The sequence below is a fragment of the Salvelinus fontinalis genome, chromosome 2, assembly GCF_029448725.1.
Source record: "Salvelinus fontinalis isolate EN_2023a chromosome 2, ASM2944872v1, whole genome shotgun sequence".
Lineage (NCBI taxonomy): Eukaryota > Metazoa > Chordata > Actinopteri > Salmoniformes > Salmonidae > Salvelinus > Salvelinus fontinalis.
This window is the reverse complement of record NC_074666.1, coordinates 86132495-86159564: the sequence shown is the minus strand read 5'-3', so window position 1 is coordinate 86159564 and position 27070 is coordinate 86132495. Positions and strand designations below refer to the sequence as shown.

The following is a 27070-nucleotide window of genomic DNA, read 5'->3' as shown; positions in this document are numbered from 1 at the left end:
TGTAACTTGGTGCTTCTATGAGATAGAACAAGGATCGGTTAAGATTTTATATTAGGAACTGAAGTCTCACATGTGAAGAAATCAATTGAACATACATCCCCTACGGTTGAAGGAACATGTTAATTGAAACTAAAATATCATGGCCGATAATTGCTTAAAGTAAAGGGCCAACAGTTAAATTCCACAAGAACTTAAGTTAGATATGAGTGCTTTCAAAAGAAAGGATGTTCAAATTATTTATTGGACAGCAAACTCATTTCAATTAAAAATAAATACACATTATGTACAGATTCATTTAACATTCCTTCCAATTTTTTAAAGTCACAAGATATTGGGACCTGTGCATACCTCACAAACAGGACTTTCACAGATGACTCCAAATGCCAACAATGTTTACTTAAAACATTGCAATAATGCACCAGGCATAAAACAATGCTTCAGTAGATACATTAGTATAGAATTATGTTTAATTAAACCAGGTTTAAGATTAAAAGCTCAATACAACCACTAGTCTATAAGGCTTTTCCTGTGCATAAGCTACTGCTCTACGTAAGCTTTCACAATGTTATTGCATCAGCAGAGTTGGAACTTTTTGCAGCATTTATAAAATTAGCAAAGAAATTAACTGTCTGTACTGTGGCAAATTGGATTCAGGTTCCTATAAGGTAAAACCATGGTGCCACCTACAGCACGACAGGAGAAATACAGCCTTTAAAATGTGGCAGTGTAGAACACGCTGCTCAACACTTCACTGGTCTACAACCGGATTCCACTCAAAATGTTAGCTTGTAATAACGTACTTTTTGGAATAATAATAAAGTACATTGGTATTAAAAAATAGACATACTGGAGCTAAAAACATCACTCATAAAGGCACTCTTCTTTTGATACTAACTTAATCACAGTGATATGGATTCTCCTTCACCATTATTCGGTGCAACAAAACCAGTTACATCATTTTGTATTTGACTCATTCTAACAGTGACTCTTGAACACCTCTTCACAACAATCCCAAACTAGATGTGTGGCGAAAAAAACTAAGTTAAACAAACCATGAGCTAAACTGTGATCTCTTAGATATACACCGTAACGCAAAAGGACAAAACATCACATTATGATCAGTCAAGTGTCATGAGACCCATCTCAAGAACAACAACTGAACACTAAATGAAGAGTGAAAGCCTGGAGTCTTCTCAAACAAAAAGCATTTCTAAACAAACCTTTGCGATGAAACCCCAACTTGATCTGATAAGTAGCTGAAAAAAAGTTAGTCTTTGACCTTCAGATCTTTCAGGATGAGCAACATACAATCTTGTTAGCGCAACTCCAATACCGCCATGAACACAAGTTGGTGTACACACTCTGTATCATTGAAAATATAAAGCCAATTTAAAAACAATCCAGACACATTGGAAGACGCACACCTCGCCCCTAGAGCAGGGTAGAACAATCAAAACACGGTGACCTTTTTACTACTTTTTCGTCTGAACAGCATTTTGAAGGACTTCCTCTTGATTTTGGATTTTTTAAGTCCTGTCCACCAGAACAAAGAGAGAAAATGACATTAAGCAAGGAACATCCCAGGGTTTAAACAGGGGCATTTTAAATTAACCACTTTAAATACTCACCAAGAGTCTGCATCATTTCATTCAACTGCTGATCCTCTTCATCTTCCCTAAAATAGAGAACAGGTTTATGTTTTTCAAGTTACACAGCCAGCTTGACCTCAGTGACCATTGCAGATTTTTTAAAAAAGGGTCACAACTCACATCAAATTGTACAAGCAATAAAGTTGCGCCATTTCCCTACCTGAGCCGGTCTTCATCCAGTCCTTCTACAATGGCGTTTCTACCGTTCACAATCTCCATCAACCTCTCCATCAGCCTGCTCTCTCGCCGACGCTCCGCTGTAGACTTCAGATGATCTGTGACACCAGGGATAAGACCTGTGTTAGACATAGGAGCACTACAACACGGTAGCTGCTGATCTGTTAGGGGGATGTAAAGTGAACAGTTGAGGTGCTGTGTGAACATTGTGCCTCCTACCTGGTTTCTCCAACAGTCTGCGCAGCTCACCCTCCACCCCAGGCTGCTGCTCCTCCAGGTCTTGAGTCTTAGCTCTGACAAATGTAATAAGTGATTTTTAAGCCATTGTAAACCCGAAATAAATGTTACCCAAATGTATATGCACTAACTTAAGTACTCACATGTACACAAGCTCCGACTCCCTCCTAATGTACGTCTGCTTCTTTTGGATAAGGTTGAACCAGTCAACCATCAGAGGGTCCATCAAAATGTCCCCCTTGCCCTCTGCAAAAGGCCAGTGTCAAGGAAGTTCATTGGCAATATATAAAATAAATTACATCTATTTGTGCAAGACTTATGAACAAAATGAATCACGGTGTTCCAGTCCAACATGCACATTGAGCCTTTGTCAGTGCCTAAGGGCTGTGGGTTTACAAACACACCAGCCACAACCAATAGTATAAACTGGCCTGGGACAGAGAGAAGAGAAGTGTCCCATTAACTCCCCCTGCCTCCTATCAGCAGGACAGACAGGTGCATGTAAGGAGTGGGGGAGGGAGTAAAGCAGTGAACCGGATAATAATATTAATATAACTGTGCCCAGATGGTGACCTTGAGCAGAGCAATCAGGCCCCCCTACTGCTCCTGCTCTGTCTGCAGCCACAGCCAGTCTCTGGGGCTGGTCAGCTCTTCACCACCACCTCTATCACTCAAGGGAGATGGATAGTATCAGAGAGGGAGAAGGTGCCCTCATGTGGGCAGTGCCTGCCTCTCGCCTCATTGGGCCGTAGAGGAGGGAAATGGAACCTGTTCCAAACCCCAGGCTGTGTGGGTTTGGATTCCTGTGTAAAGTCCCAGGTGGGCTGCAGGGATAACATGCTCACCATCAGAGCACAACTCAAAACTGAGAATAGTGGAGGGACTGGGCCATTTCAATTGAAGTACATTAATAAATATCTAATCATAAAGGCTAGTCTATTTGGAAGTTTACTTGGAAATAAACTTTGATAGAGGGGGAGAATCTCAATTGCATACTCTCCCCTTCTCAAAACCCATGGGAAAAGGTCAGAGGGGAGGGGCTTCTGGCTTTCTCATCCAATGGGTTGAGGCGAGGAGCAGGCAATTGAGATTCTCCCATGGTGTCCTTCAAAATCCTGTCCTGAAAAAAGACCCAGTTAGGGTTGAAACATGGTCCGTCTTCTTTAACATAACTGTGTGCAGAATCACTTGTCCTTTAAGTCCTTCAAAAGCCAGACCAGTCCCAAAACCAATAACTTAACTAAAATGTCAAAGCGAGAAAGTGTATGCAGAGGACCTCCCTTCCACTTGCTTTGGCAATCGCTATTAGTTAACATCAACAGAGGAGGGAGGGACACTGGGAGTAAAGGGAAGTTCATTGGAAAGTACCTTCCTCACAGCTGCGAAGCCTCTTCTCCATCTCCACTCCCTTCCTCTCCAAATCACCCAGGCTGTCTTCAATATCACGCAGCTCCTTCACTATCTGGTCCATGGGGATGTGATGGGACTTACATTGAACAAAACAAAGAAAAACCCATGGTGTCACCACCAACTGCTAATCCTGTGTAATTATTTAACTATGACATGAAAATGTCATAAGAATATTACATATTTTCACATAGGATAGTTATTTCCTGATAAGCTCTAGTAACATGCCACTATGTATGAGACATAACTGACAACTTACCGAGGGTGAACTCATTTCAGACTGGGAGGTGTTTGTGGGTGACAAATACTTTTCATTTTTGGAGCCTAAGAGGTAGATAAAATAGGATTATTACATATCTAATGGCTGACAATCAGGGAGCCATTGTCACACAAGACTTAACTTCTGAAAAATAAACAAGCTAGGACATAAGAAAAAAAAAAAGATGAAAACAATGGTTGAGACAATGTCTGGTAATAGAAAGTGAAGGCCCAGTCTAACCTGTAGAGCCCTGGCGAAGCTGTTTAGGAGACATAGGTGGAGAATAATTGCCATCCGTTGAGCCTAAACCCCCCCAAATGTAACCGATTAATAAACTGCAATATATAGATTCCAAATATATTGTTGCGATGCAATCACTGAATGGAGTTCTTGTTTTTACCCAATCCTGCAAAGCTGTGGTGAGGCTTATTGGGAGTGGGAACCCTGTGCCAGACAGGAACCAGGGGAGGAGTGGACAACAGAGGAGTAGAATAATTCCCATTTTTTGTACCTAGAAGGTGAAGCGGGATATAATTTAAAATCCCAACAAGTCATTAAAAATGTTTAGGGTCTCATAAATGATTGAGTAATCACTACTCTGCCAAGTATAGAGGATAATAAAAAGCATGTACCCAAGCCTCCAGAGCCACAACGGGGCTGCTTGGGAGACAGAGCTCTGAGAGACACCGGGCTAGGTGGAGGAGGGTTGAAGGCAGGTGGGGGAATCGGATGAGAGGTAGAGCGGATGTTGACGACGATACTAGTAGCAAAAGACTTCAAAGTGGCTTCAGGTTTGGGTTGCTCAACAATGATCATTTGGTCCCCAGAGTCAGAGGTCCTGGAGAAAGAGGGTGCATGTAAGGAGCAGGAAAATATTGTACTTTCCCTTGAAATCAACCATTTTGGATTGAACATACAGTAAGTACAAAAAGAACATTCAGCCTCACCTTATATTTATATATTTAGAAATAATGGAGGTGAGAAAACAGTGGAGGGGGTCATCAGGGGGAATTCTGGGAAACTAGTTAGTGGTGCACTAGGGTTCATTTCAGCCATAGCACTCCTTGGGACTTGTGAGGATGGGGGAGGAGAGTGGCTGCAATTTGAGCCAGTCAGCCATAACAGAGCAGGGCGAGGCAGGATGAATCCGCAGGCTGGAGGAGTGGATACATGAGACGCCCAACTGGTTAGCTCTCCAGATCAGATATATAATTGAATCTCTCACCCGGGTGACAATACCTGCCTTCCCTTTGTGTGTATGTACAGGATTAGAAAGAAAATGGTTGATTAATAGATAACTGACGAGCAGTCCAGACTTACTTCAGTCCTGGTCCATTTTTAACAGGCTTGAGCTTTGATCGCCAGTTAACAGGAGCCTCTGCACGGTCTGCATTTCCTGCCAAAGAAATGCATTTTGAAAGGAGAGTATGATTCAAGCTCATTATCAAATTCTACAATTTAATTTAGTGATAAAAAAACATTTCAAAAAAGAGCTAAACAAGCTGGGATGACCAAATACAAAATGGCTGTTAGTGAAGACTGCTAATGCACTAGCAGCGCATCTTATTTTCATGCTCTTAAAATAGACTTTTGTTAAACTGTATGGAAATGCTGTTCGCGGCTACACCCTTGTATTAACAAGGTAATCGAAAGCGTTCCAGCTTTTGAAGCTTCCCTTATGACCCATTGTAAAAACATGATCGTGATAAAGTTCTGAAAATGAAGTGTAATTGAAAAAGCTTGCCTTTGGTGGTGGAGGATACAGTTGATGGTCTGGCGCTGGCTTTGTTGACAGTGTTAAGCAATTCCTTATTGCTGGTGGGGCTGGTGAAGAGTTGTCCTGCTGTGCCTGGCCCACATTTAGCCTGCTTCCAGCTGGGGAGGTCAGCTGAGCTTACCATGTCTTCAAACCTGGGAAGCAATACTAGCACCATTAGGTTTGGAAATGTACATTTAGTATTTGCTGACATGCACAAAATTAGATGAACTGTGCACACTTGAAGACTAAAAGCCTGTAGGTAAACCCATAGGCCTTTTCTCACCTCCTTTCTGCTGGTCGGATAACAAAGTATCTGGTGTTATTGTTGTTGCAGTTCGCTTCAACTAGTTTCTTGGTAATGACAGCCCTGGCTCGGTTCTTCTCTTCCTCAGGACTCAGGGGCACCGTCGGCAGTACTGAGGGCTTCTGGCTGCTGGAAGGGCCCTCTGGGGTGGAGGTAGAGGACTGGAAGAACCTCTGCCGTGCTGCCTGGGTTCTCTGGGCCGAGCTGGTCCATGGTTGGGGAGCTGGGGTGGTGGTCTCCACAGGCTTCAAGACACACTTGATGGGGGTCAAAGGCACAGAGGTCGGGCGGGACACAGACTGGACTCTGCTGGTGTCACTTTTGGATTCAACGTTGGAGCTTGGGCATCCGGTCTGGATGACAACCCCAGAGGGAGGCTTGTTGTAGCCATTCTTGGTGTTCTGGTGGTCATTACAGATGAAGCAACCTGGCTCCTTCCCTGGTTTATAGGCCCCAGCCAGGAGGACGTTGGAGCATTCACTGCACCTGGTGAAAGGTGCAACATAAAAGGTGTCAACATGTTTTAACCATAATGATGGAGCTGCTGTATATGTTTAAAGCGGACATTTACTTGAAGCAGCTCCTGTGGTAAAGCTTCCCCTCGATGAAGTGCCGTTGGACCAGATGAACGTGGCATTTGCACACAACACATTTACTGCTGAGAGTGCCCGTATTATTGGAGGTCTCCACCAAGACATCAGTCTTCTGTGGAGGGGAGAGAGAGAAATCATATTAAGTGTTTAGGTCATGTACTCATGTATAAAAAAAAAATAAAAAAAAAAGTCCTCACAGTCAACTGCGTTTATTATCAGCAAAAATATGTCATGTTCATACAAACATTTACACAAGATTCAACAACTGAGACATACTGAACAAGTTCCACAGACATGTGACTAACAGAAATTAAATGTGTCCCTGAACAAAGGGGAGCTCTCCACAAACAGTATGGCTGGTGGCATTGTCATGCTGGAGGGTCATGTCAAAATGAGCTTGCAGGAAGGGTACCACATGAGGTAGTTGGATGTCTTCCCTGTAACGCACAGCGTTGAGATTTGCCTGCAATGACAACAAGTTCAGTCCGATGATGCTGTGACACACCACCCCAGACCATGACGGAGCCTCCACCAAATCGCTCCAGCTCCAGAGTACAGGCCTCGGTGTAACACTCATTCCGTTGACGATAAACTCGAACCGACCATCACCCCTGGTGAGACAAAACCGCGGTCAGTGAAGAGCACTTAATGTCAGTCCCGTCTGGTCCAGCGACGGTGGGTTTGTGCCCATAGGCGACGTTGTTGACGGTGATGTCTGGTGAGGACCTGCCTTACAACAGGCCTACAAGCTCTGCCCAGCCTATTGTGGACAGTCTGAGCACTGATGGAGGGATTGTGCGTTCCTGGTGTAACTCGGGCAGTTGTTGTTGCCATCCTGTACCTGTCCCGCAGGTGTGATGTTCGGATGTACCGATATTGTTACACTTGGTCTGCCACTGCGAGGACGATCAGCTGTCCGTCCTGTCTCCCTGTAGCGCTGTCTTAGACGTCTCACAGTACAGGCATTGCAATTTATTGCCCTGGCCACATCTGCAGTCCTCATGCCTCCTTGCAGCATGCCTAAGGCAAGTTCACGCAGATGAGCAGGGACCCTGGGCATCTTTCTTTTGGTGTTTTTCAGAGTCAATAGAAAGGCCTCTTTAGTGTCCTAAGTTTTCATAACTGTGACCTTAATTGCCTACCATCTGTAAGCTGTTAGTGTCTATACGACCGTTCCACAGGTGCATGTTCATTAATTGTTTATGGTTCATCGAACAAGCATTGGAAACAGTGTTTAAACTGTTTACAATGAAGATCTGTGAAGTTATCTTTGAAAGACAGGGTCCTGAAAAAGGGACGTTTTAGATACATTACATAACCAAACGTATGTGGACACTGCTCGTCAAACATCTCATGCCAAAATCATGGGCATTCATTTGGAGTTGGTTGACCCTTTACTGCTTTAACAGCCTCCACTCTTCTGGGAAGGCTTTCCACTACATGTTGGAACACTGCTGCAGGAACTTGCTTCCATTCAGCCACAACAGCATTAGTGAGTTCGGGCACTGATGTTGGGCGATGAGGCCTGGCTCGCAGTTGGCGTTCCAATTCATCCCAAAGAAGGTGTTAGATGGAGTTAAGGTCAGGGGTTTGTGCAGGCCAGTCAAGTTCTTCCACACTGAGCTTGACAAACCAGCATTAAGATTTCCCTTCAGTGGAACTAAGGGGCCTAGCCCAAACCATGAAAAACAGCCCCAGACCATTATTTATCCACTAAACCTTAGATGGCACTACACATTGGGGCAGGTAGCGTTCCTGGCCAAACTCAGATTCATCCATTGGACTGCCAAACAGTGAAGCGTGATTCAGGAAAATAACCTCACTCAACAAAACAAAGGAGATGATCATGGACTTCAGAAAACAGCAGACTGAGCACCCCCCTATCCACATCGACAGTAGTGGAGATTGTGGAAAGTTAAGGTCCTCGGCGTACACATCACGGACAAACTGAAATGGTCCACCCACAGACAGCATGGTGAAGAAGGCGCAACAGCTCCTCTTCAACCTCAGGAGGCTGAAGAAATTTGGCTTGTCATTCACATACTTTTACAGATGCACAATCGAGAGCATCCTGTCGGGCTGTATCACCGCCTGGTACGGCAACTGCTCCGCCCACAACCGTAAGGCTCTCCAGAGGGTAGTGAGATCTGCACAGCGCATCACCGGGGGCAAACTACCTGCCCTCCAGGACACCTACACCGCCCGATGTCACAGTAAGGCCAAAAAGATCATCAAGGACAACAACCACCCGAGCCACTGCCTGTTCACCCCGCTATCATCCAGAAGGCGAGGTCAGTACAGGTGCATCAAAGCTGGAACCGAGAGACTGAAAAAGAGCTTCTATCTCAAGGCGATCAGACTGTTTAACAGCCATCACTAACATTGAGTGGCTGCTGCCAACATACGGACTCAAATCTCTAGCCACTTTAATAGTTGGATGTAATAAATGTATCACTAGTCACTTTAAACAATGCCACTTTATATAATGTTTACATACCCTACATTACTCATCTGTTAAGTATACAGTGGGGTAAAAAAGTATTTAGTCAGCCACCAATTGTGCAAGTTCTCCCACTTAAAAAGATGAGGCCGAGGGCCTCCCGGGTGGCGCAGTGGTCTAGGGCACTGCATCGCAGTGCTAACTGCGCCACCAGAGTCTCTGGGTTCGCGCCCAGGTTCTGTCGCAGCCGGCCGCGACCGGGAGGTCCGTGGGGCGACGCACAATTGGCATAGCGTCATCCGGGGTAGGGAGGGTTTGGCCGGTAGGGATATCCTTGTCTCATCGCGCTCCAGCGACTCCTGTGGCGGGCCGGGCGCAGTGCGCGCCAACCAAGGGGGGCCAGGTACACGGTGTTTCCTCCGACACATTGGTGCGGCTGGCTTCCGGGTTGGAGGCGCGCTGTGTTAAGAAGCAGTACGGCTGGTTGGGTTGTGCTTCGGAGGACGCATGGCTTTCGACCTTCGTCTCTCCCGTGCCCGTACGGGAGTTGTAGCGATGAGACAAGGTAGTAATTACTAGCGATTGGATACCACGAAAATTGGGGAGAAAATGGGATAAAAAAAAAAAAAGATGAGGCCTGTAATTTATCATAGGTACACTTCAACTATGACAGACAAAATGAAAAAAAAAAAAACACATTGTAGGATTTTTTATGAATTTATTTGCAAATTATGGTGGAAAATAAGTATTTGGTCAATAACAAAAGTTTCTATACTTTGTTATATACCCTTTGTTGGCAATGACAGAGGTCAAACGTTTTCTGTAAGTCTTCACAAGGTTCACATACACTGTTGCTGGTATTTTGGCGCATTCCTCCATGCAGATCTCCTCTAGAGCAGTGATGTTTTGGGGCTGTTGCTGGGCAACACAGACTTTCAACTCCCTCCAAAGATTTTCTATGGGGTTGAGATCTGGAGACTGGCTAGGCCACTCCAGGACCTTGAAATGCTTCTTACGAAGCCACTCCTTCGTTACCCGGGCGGTGTGTTTGGGATCATTGTCATGCTGAAAGACCCAGCCACGTTTCATCTTCAATGCCCTTGCTGATGGAAGGAGGTTTTCACTCAATCTCACGATACATGGCCCCATTCATTCTTTCCTTTACACGGATCAGTCGTCCTGGTCCCTTTGCAGAAAAACAGCCCCAAAGCATGATGTTTCCACCCCCATGCTTCACAGTAGGTATGGTGTTCTTTGGATGCAGCTCAGCATTCTTTGTCCTCCAAACACGACGAGTTGAGTTTTTACCAAAAAGTTCTATTTTGGTTTCATCTGACCATATGAAATTCTCCCAATCTTCTTCTGGATCATCCAAATGCTCTCTATTAAACTTCAGACGGGCCTGGACATGTACTGGCTTAAGCAGGGGGACACATCTGGCACTGCAGGATTTGAGTCCCTGGCGGCATAGTGTGTTACTGATGGTAGGCTTTGTTACTTTGGTCCCAGCTCTCTGCAGGTCATTCACTAGGTCCCCCCGTGTGGTTCTTGGATTTTTGCAAACCGTTCTTGTGATCATTTTGACCCCATGGGGTGAGATCTTGCGTGGAGCCCCAGATCGAGGGAGATTATCAGTGGTCTTGTATGTCTTCCCCGTGTGGCTCAGTTGGTAGAGCATGGCGCTTGCAACGCCAGGGTTGTGGGTTCGATTCCCACGGGGGGCCAGTACAAAAAAAAAAGTATGGATGTATGTACTTGTAAGTCGCTCTGGATAAGAGCGTCTGCTAAATGACTTAAATGTAAATGTAAATTTCCTAATAATTGCTCCCACAGTTGATTTCTTCAAACCAAGCTGCTTACCTATTGCAGATTCAGTCTTCCCAGCCTGGTGCAGGTCTACAATTTTGTTTCTGGTGTCCTTTGACAGCTCTTTGGTCTTGGCCATAGTGGAGTTTGGAGTGTGACTGTTTGAGGTTGAGAACAGGTGTCTTTTATACTGATAACAAGTTCAAACAGGTGCCATTAATACAGGTAACGAGTGGAGGACAGAGGAGCCTCTTAAAGAAGAAGTTACAGGTCTGTGAGAGCCAGAAATCTTGCTTGTTTGTAGGTGACCAAATACTTATTTTCCACCATAATTTGCAAATACATTCATTAAAAATCCTACAATGTGATTTTCTGGATTTTTTTCCCTCATTTTGTCTGTCATAGTTGAAGTGTACCTATGATGAAAATTACAGGCCTCAACTTTAAGCGGGAGAACTTGCACAATTGGTGGCTGACTAAATACTTTTTTGCCCCACTGTATACTGTACCATCTACTGCATCTTGCCTATGCCGTTCAGCCATCACTCATCCATATATTATATGTACATATTCTTATTAATTCCTTTACACTTGTGTATATAAGGTAGTGGTTGTGAAATTGTTAGATTACTTGTTAGATATTACTGCATGGTCAGAACTAGAAGCAGTTCACTACACTCGCATTAACTGCTAACCATGTGTATGTGACCAATAAAAATTATTTGATTTTGATTCGTCACTCCAGAGAAAGCATTTCCACTGCTCCAGAGTCCAATGGGGGCGAGCATTACACCACTCGAGCCAACGCTTGGCATTGCAATCTTAAGCTTGTGTGGCTGCTCGGCAATGGAAACCCATTTCATGAAGCTCCTGACGTTGCTTCCAAAGGCAGTTTGGAACTCGGTGTGGCTTGAATCTATACACCTGTCAGCAACGGGTGTGGCTGAAATAGCCAAATCCACTAATTTGAAGGGGTGTCCACATACAGCGTACATTCAGTACTTCACCAAAATGTATACATGTCAAACATCTGATAATTTTTATTTTTTCAAGACAAAGAGCCATTTGTACTCCTCTAACCTGAACAGCAGCTCTGGTTGCTTTGGGGGATGTTTTCACCATGAGAGAGGAGGGAGGTGAACGATTCTCTATGGCCATTTTATACACCATGGTTTTGGCCACCACCGGGAGATTCTTCTTTCCACATGGCTCCTCCTTGGAGCCCTCTGCTGGTCTTTTCACAGCACCCACCCCTCCAACTGGAAAAAAACATTGGCCATCAGAAATCAAAGGGTTGAGCCACAATAGTCTACGATACATGAACCAACAGCTCAGTAGAGATGCTTTGTGCATGTGAAACTGAACAAGTTTGGATTTACAACATCTTATAAACCAATAACCATAAACTATTTGAAAAACAAAAACATTTACCAAGTTTTAAATTTACTACTGATTGTAAGGACAAGCACATTAGACTAAACAGGTTTGAAGCAACGTTTTCATCCAATTTAACACAACATGACACCTGTGTACTTCACACAATCACCTTAAGTAACACCTCACCAGGAAAGGAAACACTTATAGTACAACATATAGGCTAGTGCTCCAATGTAACAAAGCTGCCTCAAGTCAGACAGTCTTACTAGGGTTGCGTCCGTGGAAGTAGTTGTAGTACTGGGAGACGTAGGTGAGGACGCTCAGTCGGTCTGGGATCCTAAGGGCCACCATGTCCTCTGCATCCAGCAGAGCAGCGATCCCCAGCTTGTCCTCAGCAACCCGGAAAGCCTGAAGTTAAAATAAAACACTTGTTTTATTAACCAACCCTAAAGCCATAGACAGTCAAAAATTAGAGGGGTTAGGTGTATTGTGGAGTACCCCCTAGTAAGCAGAACAGTTCGTAAAAATTGACATTTTTTGTTGTAAATGTTCAAAAAAAGCTGAGGTAATAAGGAAAAATCGTACATAATTTGACTAACACTTTCCCAATGTTCTTGAGGGTTTCTTAATATACAAAGCAGCTACTTAATTTAACTGTAAACAAGCCAGACAAAATGGTCTCTTCAGAAATAGAAATTGTAAAGTCCAGCTAGCAGCTGTTTGTGGCCCCATGCTGGGGAGGTCTGGACAGGGGGTGAATAATGAATAGCACATTTCCTGTGCACACTCAGCCCTGGGAACAAGGAGGGAGAAGGAGAACGGGGCATTGTTCAGGATCAACCTGGACGTGCTCATTAAAATGTTAAAGTACAGCCTTGCAGAACGGCATATCCGTTCACGTTGGAGCAGGAGAAAGCCAAACAATTTCTACATTTGAGATTCTCTGTATAACTAACGGAATTGGCCATTGTTGCTGTACCGTAACGAAACAGAGTCTGGACAAGACAAATGCATATTTGTAGTCTGTAGTGACAGATACACCCACCACAGAGAGAAACCTAAGAGACACACATGAAGGACTGGGACCGCCTTGTCATGAAATACAGACTAAAAAGAAGTAGCTACACAAAATAGGTGTTTGGATTCCACCATGGGGGAATTCCTTCCTAGTTGGTTGGTCAAATAGTCTACCGTTACTAAAACTGAGAAAAAAAACATATACACTCTTCTTTGTGGTTTAAAACATGTTCTTATGCAACCTCCCAAGCACTGTTGTCTCACCATACTGTCTAACATTTGTAAATGGACCTTTTTCATGCGGATCGAGTGGCCCACGGATAACAGTAAGCCTCATTCATAATGAATAACCCAGGGAGCCTCTTCTGGTACTCAGGTTCTTAACAGACGCTGTGGGGGATCGCCACGACTAGCAGCTAGTGTTTTGCAACAGATCCTGGAGTGCATAGAACACTATGAGGTCTGTAATCCTCAAAAACAGAGGAAATCAGCACAGAGAGAATTACTAAATTATGGACAATGTCCCAGCTGCGCTGCTGTTTGACTCATTCTTATCACAACAGTCCTAACACACATCCTGGTATGAAGGAAATGGGGGGGGAATAAGAGTTGGTCAAATAATTCCACAAAGAGTTAAAAATAAGTTAAATACAACCAAGTCAAACAATGTCTGATGTTCTTCAGTTATTAATAGCTAAGCCGGCATCTGTCGAAGCATCAATAGAAATGAGTGTAACTAGCCAAAGTCACTACCAAGTGAATTGTTTACAGTGTAAGACTTACTGACTTGACACGCTCCGTACAACTCGCAGATGACATTCTCCTCACAATAAAACAGCAACATGGGACAGACCTTGTATAGCACCCCAAAAAGAGATGCTTTCCCAAACTACAGTTGGTATATGAATAACCTTGCCTGCCACATGAAATCCTAGGAACACATATTGTCCAGTTATCAACTGGGAAAGACGTTCTGCATTTGGCCACTGCGTTTACATACTATGCATGATAAAAGCAATAGGTCACATTTATGGTGAGCCATCACATTCTTTTCATGAGTTGTATTTAACATCACCCTTCAGAGCAAAACTTGTTTGCCCCAGTTCAATAGACAGACCTCTGAGGTCTATATCAAAATAACCATGAATAGACTTGTGCACAATTCCAGTCCTTTGGAGACTTCGCTAATAATAATAATAGGCCTGAACGTTACAAAGCACTTAACAATGCAATCCCCTCAAACACAAACCAACTGAATTCCTGATAAGATGGCCAAACAGTTCAGTATGGTCATGTCAATGTGCAACCTTTAACTGTGCTGATGTTACATGCATAAATAGACAGTAAATCTTACCAAGTTGTTGTTGTCAAAAACATCCTCTTTATTCAAGGAGTCGTAGTCTCTGAATATAGAACACAGGGAAATTAATAATTCACTTTGTGGTGGTTGATCAAAGGTTATTCGCATATGAATTTGGGTGACTAACGTTAACTGCCCTGTTGAAGGAAAATAACCAGGTTTCTGGGATACATCAAATAATATTGTTATCCACTAGTACAGCAAGAAATCTTGTGGGAATGGTTATGCTGCGAGGTTTCTTTGTTTCAACATGCCTAGATAAATATAGGTTAAATAAAATGTAAAAAATGATCAACCAAATTTTGTCAAGCCTCTGGCTAAAAGGACGCTGGAGAGGGGGATTCCCGCCACCATTGTTAGACAGGAAGCCACTGGGAATACTTTCCTTCAAAATAAATAGAACATGATAGCAAATAGCACTTTATTTCTATTGTATGTAGTGTTCAAGGGATTACATTAGGCCTAACGTTACATGAGAAAATTATTATTTTTTAATCATGATTTGAAGCTATAGCCTAAGCTACAAAATGTGTTTGCAAAGTAGAAGACAAAAACATGAACTGTTTGGTTATGATAAGGTACCTCGACAGTAGGCCAAGGTTTCCCAAACTCGGTAACGTTGCAAGTTTTGTTTTTTTGCCCTAACATTACACAGCTGATTCAAATCAAGTAATCAAGCTCTGATCATCTGAATCAGCTGTGTAGTGTTATGGCAAAACAAAAAGTGCACCAAGTTTGGAAACACCGAGGTCGGTTTTTCATAATAGGATTCAAAATATTACAAGTTTTAACTAACGTTAGCTTTAACAGCGAATGCCCATCGAAGTGTAGACGAATTGATTGTTTCCAGCTGCTAATGATTTGTTGCACCTGATTAACCATTACGTTGAACATCAATTCTTCACCCAAATCTATATTTTAAGTCATTATAATGCTTACATTAGGTCCGGTCTGTACTTATGGATAAGCGCACAGAACGCCAACCCGTCTCTAAAAGAAGTTGTCATGTTGATGATAGCCACATCTCGGTACCCATTACATTGAAGTTTGCACCACTGTTGAAGCGCCTTGATGGCAGCCATCCTTCCCGGAGCGCGTCCTGTCAAATAAATGACTTCAGAAAAAAAATATATAGCAAAGAGAAGTATGCAACCAGTGGGTGTTATGTCTTATTTCAGGTGATGTGCAGGTAGTAGAAAACAAGATACCGATTACCAAGAAACAAAAGCCAGTTCAAACTGTTCAATCATCAGCTGATGCTCGCGACTGATACGCAACCATTGCATACCTCATGAAAAAGTATATTGGCGTGACGCAAGGGGGCGAGGCTTTGGTTCAGTAGCCTAGTTAACGCTGTTAATTATCATTTTACACCGTGACATAATTGCACTTTTTAATAATCACAGTGTTGGCAATTAATCGGTAATTTTTAGTGTCTGTCCGGTTATCAAATATTCATTTGCATTATGTCCTGAATAGTCTATTTCAGAAAGGTAATCATTGGTATAAAAATATATATACAATCAATGTTTACACTATTGTTGAAGTCTGTGTGGTTTTAATATCAATAGTTTTCATGGACAAAATAGGCTATAGGCTACATTAACGCACTAATGAGCAGACATTAGTGTTGAAGCCTTAATGAGCAACTCAATTAGGCAATGAATACAAAGGATTCGGCTGAGCTCTTGTTTGCTCATTAGCATATGGGTCATTTGCATATGGGTCATTTTCATTCGAAAAACCAATGATACATATTTTTAGTTACATGTTGCAAACTCAGAAGAGGCTTAAAGTCTCCATTAAACGAATTAATCCAGACCCACTGACCCATTTGGGGTCACCAATGGTGGTTTCAAATTTGACCCAAATGAGATGGGTCCAAATGAAGATTGGACAACAATCAAGAACAACTTGAGTGTGTCTGAAATTTGAGTATGACCCAACATAGGAGAAACTGACCCACCAAGAACTCGACAACCTCAACTAGATGCATAACGTACAAAGAGATTAGATGGACATTGATATATTTACAAACAGCAAAAAAAAAATACATTTACTTGGTGTAAATAATACAAGTAGCCAAATACAAAGTAGGAACAACATACCAAAAAAAAGAAAACAAAATTGATTGGGAAAAACTTGTGTAGTAACACTGCAATTACACTATAACGTTGTATTAACATGTTTTTAAAAAATATTAATTGTTTTAACATAATAACAAAATATGTGTTACCAGACCTTGAAATCTACATAATATAAAGATATGGATAGTTGAATTATTACTGAAGCAAATGAACACTGGCAATAAATATGCTTCTGACAATGAATATACAATAATGATTGAATAAAGGAAGGACAGTAATAATAATACCTATGGGGTTTTCTCGTTTGAGCAAAAGATCGTCCTCCGTCCTCTCTCCTCCATGACCAGGAAACCGAGAAGTGGTCAAGAGTGTGTCAAGTCATTAGTAGACAAACGAAGGTGTCCTCCCCTTCTCGATAGCCAATTTTCATCAAGGATATTCATGTGTATCCTACCACGGAAGACTTTTGAAATCTTCCACATCCCCTTGGAATCAGCTTTTGTTTTGTCAGAGGAGAAAAACATGCACACGTTTAAAAACAATATGCTACTTATTGTTTGTTTTATCTACAAAATCTCTTGCATATGTAACTTCATTTGTTTTGATCACTTTACACTTATTTTGGGATCCACCCCAGTAAACGTAATTTTCCTAATGACGAGTGAGTGGAGAAGGACCGTATCATTTCAAGTAAGCGCATTTCCATCCACGTTCACTCATCGATTAACTTGTTCCTTTATCAGAGGCAAGAGAGGACGGAGGAGGTGAGAAAATCTAACTGATAAAAGGCCCATGAATGGAGAAGAGATTTCATTACCAGAGGGGGGCACTGTTAGACTACAGAGAGACTTTTGAAAACAGACAGAAGACTCAAACTAACACTCAAGCAGAGCCGGCCCTGGGCATAAGTGACACAGGCGCTCGACCCACGGCCTTTATGGTGCCCCCAACTAAAAAAAATGAATAGGGGACTCGACTTAATGTTGAGCTTTAGAATAGGATAATACACAAGGTGCAATGTCGTGCATTAGCAGTTTTTCTCTTGCTATGTCAGTCACTCAATTAGCTCGTCAGGTAGCATTTTTTAGATTGGTAAATTAGTCTACCTAGCTATCTAAACTTGTAGTAGTCATGGGCAAATTAATTATCTACCGGGCACGAAGGGCATGTGTGCATGGGCCCCCTTTGATTTTGTTAGTCACTCTCAATCAGATATCATAAGTCATGGCAAAATATGTAGAATTTCAGTAAATATTCTGTATAACTGCACATTTTTCTCTCCGCGCCATGGCAAAATGTGTAGAATTGCAGGAAATTAAATTTTAAACTTTAAATGTTTCTCTCTGCTGTCAAGAACGCCCCGAAAAGGCTAGGGCCGGCCCTGCACTCAATATTTACATTCTCCTTTCATTACAATCCTTCCAACTCCCAATTCATATCCCCAGATTCTGCATTGGAATTTGCAGTGACCTTGGCCAAGTGGTGTCATATCCCATGTTTCTTCCACAGAACTAAAGGCTGTTCATGTCATACAGGAGATTGGCCATACAAAAAAGGCCAACGTCTAAGCCCGAAGGAAGTGCTCTGACTGTGAAGCTGAAAATCCATTAGACTTGGAACAGCTGCTCTTTCCATGCTCTGAAAATCAACATAATAAGGTTTAGTAGGACAAATAGTGCCATCTCTGGAAAAGTAGTGATAATGATGATACAGGCTATTCTTATAGTCCCATCCTGCAAATATGTTTTAGCCGACTGTACTTTTTTAAACATCGATATACGGTATAGCTCAAGACGATACAATATGTGAGTCGTCTTAATATACATTTCGACAATACCTATAAAAAATACAAACAGTGATAGCCTCTCTGATGTATTTAAATGACAGCACTGTTGTAAAAAGTTCATCTTTCTCAGCAAAAAACAACATGTATTTGGCTCGTAATCCTCAGAAAGCGTTCCTGTCATTGGGGCCAGTCATTTTTCAGCCACTTCCATTGTTTCCTACGAGGGCCTGTGGCAGCACGCAGACATCCTGCCTCTCGGTCTGCAGTGAAGGTAACAGGATAGCCCCGGCCAGGGTTGGGCTTGTCATCGATGAGGTCATTGAGAAGTCATCAGAGCGTTTCCTCTTAATTTGACCCTAATCTGATGGCTAATGTAAGAGCATTTAGTCACCAGTAATACAGCAGAATATCTAAAGACCCTGAGGTGATGGATGAAGGTCAGGACTGCATGTCTGAGTTTAACATGTATTGTGCACAGATTTATTTAGGTGTGAAAAACCATGAATGTGTTAATTTAATAATTTATTCTGAATTGACTCATCTGGATAAATAAAGGTTAAATAAAATGAACCACCTGAGTGGGGAATGTGAAACAATGTCATCTTTGTCTCATGTGTTCTAGAGTTCAAGATAGTTCTTGATAGAAACTGAAATTGTTCAGCCAAAGTATAAAGAAACATTAAGGATAAAATGTCAAGATGTTACTATGGATATACTATATATTTATAAGATGTTACTATGGATATACTATATATTTATAAGATGTTACCATGGCTATACTATTTATTTATAAGATGTTACTGTGGATATACTATATATTTATAAGATGTTACTGTGGATATACTATATATTTATAAGATGTTGCTATGGATATACTATATATTTATAAGATGTTACTGTGGATATACTATTTATTTATAAGATGTTGTTATGGATATACTATATATTTATAAGATGTTACTATGGATATACTATATATTTATAAGATGTTGCTATGGATATACTATATATTTATAAGATGTTACTGTGGATATACTATATATTTATAAGATGTTGCTATGGATATACTATATATTTATAAGATGTTGCTGTGGATATACTATATATTCACCTCTTCCTAGTCTGAGCATTTAAAATACACGTTTAGCGTGATTGTTGATAGAAAAAGATGTCCAGTACAGAAAAATAATGGCATTTCAAAACACAATACATTTATATAATATTAAACAAAAAAATCAGCACCTTTTGTAAATGTTAGTTCATATCCTCATTGAATAACAGAATGAATAAAACCAAGGATGGGGTATTTAGGCAAGTTGCCTCAACCATGATGAGGTCTTCGGGACCTGTTTGCAAAAGCCATGCATAGAGAAAGAGCCATATCAGTTGCTCTCTCTGTCGTCAGTGTTCTGTGTTTGTGTCTGCAGTGCTGATGTCTCTCCTCCTCCTGATCTGGCCACAGTGCTATGGATCTCAGCCTCGTGCTCCCTGGCCTTGGCCCTCAGCTTGGCAATGCTACAGCAGCGGAACTCTTCTGGACTGGGTCCCTCCATCCCCTCCCATTCCCCTGCTGGCCCCTGAATCATACCCTGTATGGGGGTGGTCATCACAGCAGAACGAGGTACTTTAGTCCAGGGATAGCTTCCTTTCTCCTGCCTCCTCTCCCAGTGCTCGCCGTCAGAGCTCCCTAGCTCCGGTAAGCTCTTATTGGGTTTGTCTGTTGTTGTGTCCTTGGCATTGTCCTTCCTGGGAAATGGCTCTCCTAGCTGGCCCTGTAACTTTAGCTGCCTCCGCATCTTAGCCCGGCGGTTCTGAAACCACACCTGGTGAAAATAGAACCAATGTAATATGTAGAATATGAGAGAGTGAAATCTCTTACAATGAAAACATAAGTTTAGAAAAATGCTTCAGTATCCACTTTAACAGTTTTTCGATGTATTCATAAACAAATAATATTTATATATATATATTAAATACAGTAACATTGTGGCATGAAAGCTGATAGAAACAAAGATGGCTTCTAGAAATCAGAGTTCATGCATTAGTGAAAATGGTTTGGAAGGAAGAGGGTGTTGGGATCGTACCTGCACTCTGGCCTCGATGAGGTCCAGTCTGAGGGCCAGAGCTTCCCTCATGAAGACATCAGGGTAGTGGGTGTTCTCAAAGGTCTTCTCCAGCTCCTCCAGCTGCCAGCTGCTGTAGTTGGCCCGCGCACGACGCTGCTTCACTGGCCTCTGTTCATCTGGAAAGCACAGCACAACCGCCAATTACACAATCGCCAACAGTTGACAAGGAACTAATGGCTCTAGATTGGATAATTAGCGCCGCTGTTCATTAGGCCCTCTTTAACCGTGCTTGATAATTGATTGTTTGTTAGGAGCTGTTAGGAAAATCTTTTGTAAACATTTACACTGCCATTAGACAGTGCTCAATGATTCTCTATGAGAAAATACATTCCACCAACTAATAAGCCAACACGTATCTGTAATAAATTGTCACACATGAATGTAAATATCCATGTGCTCTCCAAAGTTACAGTAATTCTGACATTCTAAGGCAGACTGTTGGTTGGAACTTACCCATGCTGGCCGTGAACTGCCCCATCCCAGCTGCCTGTGTGGCCAGGAACAGAGCCTCTTTGCAGGGCTCTGGTTGCAAGTAACTCCGCAGGGACTCATAGCTGATCAGGGGCCCAGGGATCAGGATCTGTGGAGGGGAGCCCAGTCTGGTGGGGAACGCAGGGAACAAGTGAGCTGCGGAGGAGTGGAAGACTGCAGGTAGAAGAGTGGAGACCAACTGCCCAGGGCCAAACATTATCCAAAAGCTCTTAGAGGAGTCCAGAGTCTTAAGTGTCAATCCACTGGTATAAAGGGGACAGTCTGATACCAAAACAATGGGACGTATCTCAGGAGCACTTCACAACATCAGAGTAAACATTCTTGTTGAGGTTGGCACAAGATGGAGCAGAGGTCAAGTCTTGAGGCTTCTTTACCACAGTGAAATATAATAGGGCTGTTAATGAAGTACATCACCAGATCCAGAATGAAAGAAGTCACAGAATCTTCCACCATTAATTCTGAGGGATGAATTGCAGTCATCAGCCATACATTGACTCTCGATCCAGAAGGCTGCCTAAGATGAAGGTTGACATGGAGACTCAGGAGGAGCTCAGGTGAGATGCAGGTGATGGGTGGGGAGGCGAGAGAGGACTGCACTCAGCAGGTAAGGGGGTCTCACCTTAGTCTGGTGAAGTTCTCTCTCCTATCCTGCTGTTCCCTCCTCCTTCCTTAGCAGTCACATGACTCACAGTGGGCCCAGACTGACTCCTGGGTGTGAGAGAGAGGGCTGGGCTTCAGAGAAATGGAGACAGGAATGTGAATCTGACCCATGATCCATCTCCAGGTAGATTTTCACACCATGGTATCATTCAATCAAAGTCCATTTAGAACCACAATGTACACTTTATCCTCTTCAACACACCAATCCCATACAATGTTTTGCATTCAACTTACATTATAGCAGCAGCTTCCACTCTCAATTTCATGTTGCACTCTGCATGGATTTGGTGTCTGAGGTTTACTTTGAACAAGTTAAGACATCGTTTAGCTTCGTAAATGTCAATCAAAGTGATGGATCAGACATCAAAGTGTGGAAATGACATTAAAAAAACAAAGCTTGAACGTTCAGTTGAACACGTACACCACAAATATTTGAGAATATCGCTCGTCTTTCAATTAATAGTTGTCAAGCAGAAGAAGAAGAAACGATTCCGATGACCAACTGGTACAGCCCTTCGGAGATGATCAAAACAGGCTCAGAGGTGCCAAACACAGAGCCACTGTTGCCAAGGTAAACATGTTCACGCTAATTAAATCACCTAATTGACATGAAGTTGAATGATGACAATTAGCTGGATCGAAAATGTTTACCTAACACTTATTTCCTGATCTGATGTTCATTTTGGATGTTAGATACACTAAATGCAGTCATTATACACCCCAAAAATGTATACAATTAAAAATAATTGCTTTCCTAATAGCTAGGTCTAATCTTTCAAATGAAACGTTCAACAAAAACATTGGAAATGCTGTCATTAAATGACTAAAGTGGTCCCATCTAGTCTCTACTAGTCTTCCATCTAAAATAGGATCACCTGTTCAAATAGAAGGTATTGTTTGGTCTTCGGCTGAAGACAGAGTTCACTGACAATGGCTGTGGGTCAGGGCTCCTTGGCCTTTGAAAACAGATAACTTTCACAGCTAAGCTTCAACTGGAATTTGCACCTATTTCATGTCAACCAGATTTGTATTTTTATTAAAACATCTCCTCTTTCTCTCCAAGTAATATACACAATCCTAACATAAAGACTATAACAAATACATTGACATAGAGATTCCAATCGATAGGGAATTAATGGCAATAATGATCACCGCAAGCATTGGAATTGTAAATATTATGAATTTGTATGATTGTGTGCAGGGCTCCCTTGGGTTCAATGGGATTTTCCAAGTTTAAATACATTTAAATAAAATCGAATAAACCTATAAAAAGGTATTACCAGTGTTATACACATATGCAAGCAGGTTTTGTTACTGTGTAATAAGTTAGAGTTACTCAATCCCTCTTTCATGTCATCAGGTAAACTGTCCCAAATCACAGCTTAGTACGGGGCCTCAAAGTAAATCTCCACACATGCTGGAAGGAAGGTAATACAGCACTGTACTCCAACAGACCGTGACAGAGAGAGAGCATTCTCTCACACAAGAGCTACACGTATCCACTACAAAACGTATACACAATAATTAGGTCTCATACGCACGCACGCACACAGACAGAGAGACACACACTCTTTCTCTCACATAGTCAACTCACGTTGCTGTGCATACTCTTAAAGATCATCCACACCTTTCCCAAGCAGCCCAGCTGTGGCCCCGGTGTTGAAGGATCTCTGATGAGTTGATCATGATGAGGACTGACTGTCTATGATGTGAATGAAACACAGGTGTGTCAATTAATCCGGAGATACGCATCACCTAACACACCCCGCTAACTGCTTATCGGATCAGACGGCGGCTAGAACATGCCACTGTCATGGTTGTCACCACAGACTGGCGGTTTGAACTGCATACCTTTGATCAGTTCCAGAACATCAGCAGGAGACATCTGGCCAAAGCCATGCTCCCAACACCAGGGGAAGGTGAATCACTGTCTAGTCAGAGGACAGCAACTCTCTCTCCTCTCCAGTGGGGCTTTCATCCACACCTGTTCAAACACTAAATAAAGCCTACGCACAGGTATAAAGGTCAATAGACAAACATCAGAAATACCTGGACAATCTTTATGTTAAGATGAACCTGTGAGCATGTTTATTGGTGCGTGTGTATGCGTGCGACAATGAGGCATCAACGTTCACTCTGCTCCAGCAGCCCCCAGTAATTTCTTGGCTTTGTCATTTCTAAAGCAAAAAGGAAAATAGATTAAAAGTGTCTAGTTTGAAGGGTGGGTAAATAAACATTGTATGTGGGTTAGCACTGAATACTGAATGGCCATCTCCGTTCCATTTGTCCTTGGCACACAGGTAGACAGAGGGATTTCTGGGATGTCTGAAAGTAGATCCCCTCTCCCTGCTGTGTTTGGTCTGTCCCGGGTTCCTCTAATGCCCATTGATCCAGCTAATCAGGGGAGAAATTGGTGAAAAAACAGCAGGGGTGGTTTAGCCATCAGTAAGGGGCTCGTGTACAAATGAGCTGCTTGTGGATAATTGAAGGAGGCATTAGGACAACAATGGCAGTGGCTCACACCAGTCTTCACTGGTCTCTCAGGTATTCCCAGGTCCCTGGATCACATGGCAGCCTGTGAATTCCACAGCAGGCTTCAATAAAAATCACAGCATCATTAGTGGGCATTCAACATTGGGGGCAAAATGCACAATCTCCATGGATTTAAAAAACCCACCAACGTTGTTGTGCCTCTTTTTCCATTACTGACTCTAGTTTGAAATGGACTTGTTTGAGCTCGTATATATGGCTTACAAATGTAAATGTAAAGGGATAGTTCCAAAGAGGACAAGAGAAGCAATACAAGGAATGTTGAAATGAGAAATGCCAATACTCTGCAGTATAAGACCAACATAAAGAGCAGCTCTTTAGGTTAGTGCAGTGTTAGGCAATACATGTACCATACATAACAAAAGCCTTCAATGTTCTTTTTAAAGGACCTTTGAAACTGGCTCAACTATCAGATTTAACTGTGGATGTGTTAGTACAGGAACTTAGATGACAGAGATTGGGAACAACGCACAATATCATTAATACTCACCCATTAGTGACACTTCAAAACATCCGACTAAAGGTCTGACAAATGTCTTGTGAAGATGGATGATGTTCGTTGGTGTCACGGGACTGTGCATATGGCTGGTGTAATTTGCGGTCTGTAATAAGCAGCAATGAACACTGATAAGATCAACTGTTAATGAGAGCATAAGCGAAGCTTAAGGGTTGTCACTTAACTGTCTCTGCTGCTAATGACTTTTCAGAATGCCAGGCAGATTTTTCAGACAGGGTCTACCTAAACTCCACATTTTTATTTCCGATTCATTGCAAATTGTCAAAATAATGCCATATGAAATCACAGCAAGGTTATCTCATCATCGGTTGCTTGTGGTTGCACTTACTCTTATTGACCAACTTGAACTTTAAATCAAAGCATGGCAGTAGAATTTAATTCCGTCTCTTATTAAATTATTGTGATGGATGTGTTTGTCACATCCAGGGAAGACAAAGGGACATGTGTTTTAGAGCAGAGGAAGCCCCTATCTGCTCGATGCCTCACTCTCTCTGGTTGCTAAGAGTATCCTGCAGAGAGCAGGCTGATTGGTTTAGTTCTGGATCACTGGCTATGGGATAAAGCTGAGAGCCCAACCTGCTTTTCATGACAAAACGTTCAAGGGAAAGCGGCCACGATCCAAGAGCAATCACACTTTAGGCTTCAAAGTGCCAGGGGAAAAGAGAGGCGAGAGCCGGTCCACATTTTTTCCACGCCGGCCAAGTGCAACTCATGCGTGGAGGAAGACGAGATGATCTAAGGAGAGGAAGACAGGTGTGCTGGGCAGGTAGAGGCACATCGCGGCCCCTCCCAGGGGTGAGTGAGAGACAAGGACTCACCCCCACCTTCCTGCACTGTCCACTTTCACATGAACTAGCAAATCATCAAATTAACATTTAAACAACTCTTTAAACTAATTTTTATGGGTTTGCAATCTGTGACTTTTCATAAAGCCATGATAGGGCTGTTACAAAATACCTAATGTGCAGCAGTAAAAATGATTAACTCGGAGCATGGCACATTGAGACAGTTTTAGTACAGACCACAGCACCAGGTGCTTCTGAGGGCATCAAATGCTAGTCTGATGTGATGATGAATCAAGGCAGAGGTTATTAGCATGTCAGTGGGCCATCAGGCTAGTTAATGACAGCCCTCTCTTTCCATCTCCTCCTCCTCACTGGCTGTCACTCATCTCTGTTCCGCCTCACTGCCACCAAGCCAATGGGACGTTGGCGCCTCACCAAGAGCCCAGGCATCTACGGCATCTGCTGCTAGCTGATGGATAACCACAAACAACTTTCAACTCCAGACTCAGTGTGAACTAGCGAACACCTTACAGGTGCAATTAACTCATTACCCAAAAACAAACAGTGGGAGGAGAGCACAGACAAGTAGAACAATTGCAGTAGATAGTTTAAAAGCAATAGATTTCTAACTAAATTGGAAAAGTATAGAGATAAAAATACACTCAAAACAAATGCGAGGTAAAATGTTTTTAAATACAAACTAAATAAGACAAGAGGCTTTTTTGGTGAAGAAATTGTAGCACAATTGTTTGCACTACAAGCAATAAGAAACATATTTGGACAATTAGTCAACCCATCCAAGAGTCTTTTTCATTCCAATTTGTATCCAATTGACTATGCACAACAGCATCTATAACAGTGAAAACCATGATGGTGGCAGAATCAGTTGAACATTTGAAGACATTTCCACCCCTAGCTTCTGATCAATTATGACATGTTAAAAGGGTAGCAGATCATTGGACATGTGTGGACCTCATTGAAGGAGGCTGCTTTCATCAGCCCCATGTGTGCAGTATGTAGAGTGGCTGTCAGTCCCAACGGACAACAGCGTCCCCTGACCCACCAGTGTGGGCATGTTCCACCTTAACATAAGATTCTCCCATCACTAACCAACTGCTTCCTCTCCATGTAATCCAACACCAGCAAAGTACATTTCAGTGCTGGCCAAAACAGCCTGCCCACATGCAGCCTTCAAAACAGCGCTTTGGTCTGTGTGATTGAACAATTACTGCCTTGGTTAATTTTCCATAAATGGGTGAGGAAGGAACACTTAGCTGGGTTACCTGCATGCCTGCACGTTGTCTCGGCTACCCCTTTGACTCCCTCGAGAGGGTTTCTGATGAAGTCAGTGACACTGGGCAAAACAACTCACACTTTCATGGCAAATTGGTTTCCATCGCATGCCTTTAATTTGTCTTCGACACCCCAGTGAAAAGAGTGCATAACTATGACAGCCATTTCAAACATGATCTGGCTCAGAGAATGCATGGAATGAAATATGAAGGCACCAGGGTCTTGCTCCATTAACTGTTACTCCGGTTCCCTTGTTTGGAGGTGGTGAAATGTTGATGCCCAAAAGCAATAATTAGTTCTGCTGAAATTCCAAAGATTATGCTCCACAATTTCAGCTGGTAACTGACTTCTCTTTGAAATGTTTAAACATGCAGCACAGACACCATTTT

The 27070-nt window shown here is 42.5% G+C and overlaps 2 protein-coding genes across 2 annotated transcripts; both read right to left on the bottom strand.

Annotated features, from left to right (window-relative positions):
- Positions 1-223: 223 nt before the first annotated feature.
- On the bottom strand, positions 224-15696 carry LOC129830190 (MICAL-like protein 2). Its single transcript, XM_055892548.1, has 19 exons — positions 15601-15696; positions 15325-15484; positions 14380-14428; positions 12275-12416; positions 11712-11890; positions 6364-6497; positions 5772-6278; positions 5474-5640; positions 5050-5125; positions 4362-4567; positions 4130-4240; positions 3970-4032; positions 3730-3794; positions 3432-3549; positions 2207-2309; positions 2046-2119; positions 1810-1924; positions 1629-1675; positions 224-1533 (listed from the first exon to the last, which is right to left on the bottom strand). Exons 2-19 carry the CDS (start codon positions 15465-15467, stop codon positions 1451-1453), a joined length of 2382 nt encoding a protein of 793 aa, XP_055748523.1. The 5' UTR covers positions 15468-15484; positions 15601-15696; the 3' UTR covers positions 224-1450.
- A 2632-nt stretch (positions 15697-18328) lies between these two features.
- Positions 18329-26675, bottom strand: LOC129830188 (paired mesoderm homeobox protein 2-like). Its single transcript, XM_055892533.1, has 5 exons — positions 23388-26675; positions 23131-23238; positions 20838-21584; positions 20343-20500; positions 18329-20081 (listed from the first exon to the last, which is right to left on the bottom strand). Exons 3-5 carry the CDS (start codon positions 21070-21072, stop codon positions 19641-19643), a joined length of 834 nt encoding a protein of 277 aa, XP_055748508.1. The 5' UTR covers positions 21073-21584; positions 23131-23238; positions 23388-26675; the 3' UTR covers positions 18329-19640.
- Positions 26676-27070: the final 395 nt, after the last annotated feature.

Excerpts from the sequence above, each read along its gene's own strand:
- LOC129830190 (XM_055892548.1), bottom strand. The coding sequence starts at position 15,467 with ATGGCTGCCATCAAGGCGCTTCAACAGTGGTGCAAACTTCAATGTAAT. Across the intron at positions 6,498-11,711 it reads CAACCAGAGCTGCTGTTCAG|AAGACTGATGTCTTGGTGGA; the intron begins GTTAGAGGAGTA and ends TCCCCTCCACAG. Across the intron at positions 6,279-6,363 it reads TACCACAGGAGCTGCTTCAA|GTGCAGTGAATGCTCCAACG; the intron begins GTAAATGTCCGC and ends ACCTTTCACCAG.
- LOC129830188 (XM_055892533.1), bottom strand. The coding sequence starts at position 21,072 with ATGTTTGGCCCTGGGCAGTTGGTCTCCACTCTTCTACCTGCAGTCTTC. Across the intron at positions 20,501-20,837 it reads GCAGTTCACGGCCAGCATGG|ATGAACAGAGGCCAGTGAAG; the intron begins GTAAGTTCCAAC and ends TGTGCTTTCCAG. Across the intron at positions 20,082-20,342 it reads TCATCGAGGCCAGAGTGCAG|GTGTGGTTTCAGAACCGCCG; the intron begins GTACGATCCCAA and ends TATTTTCACCAG.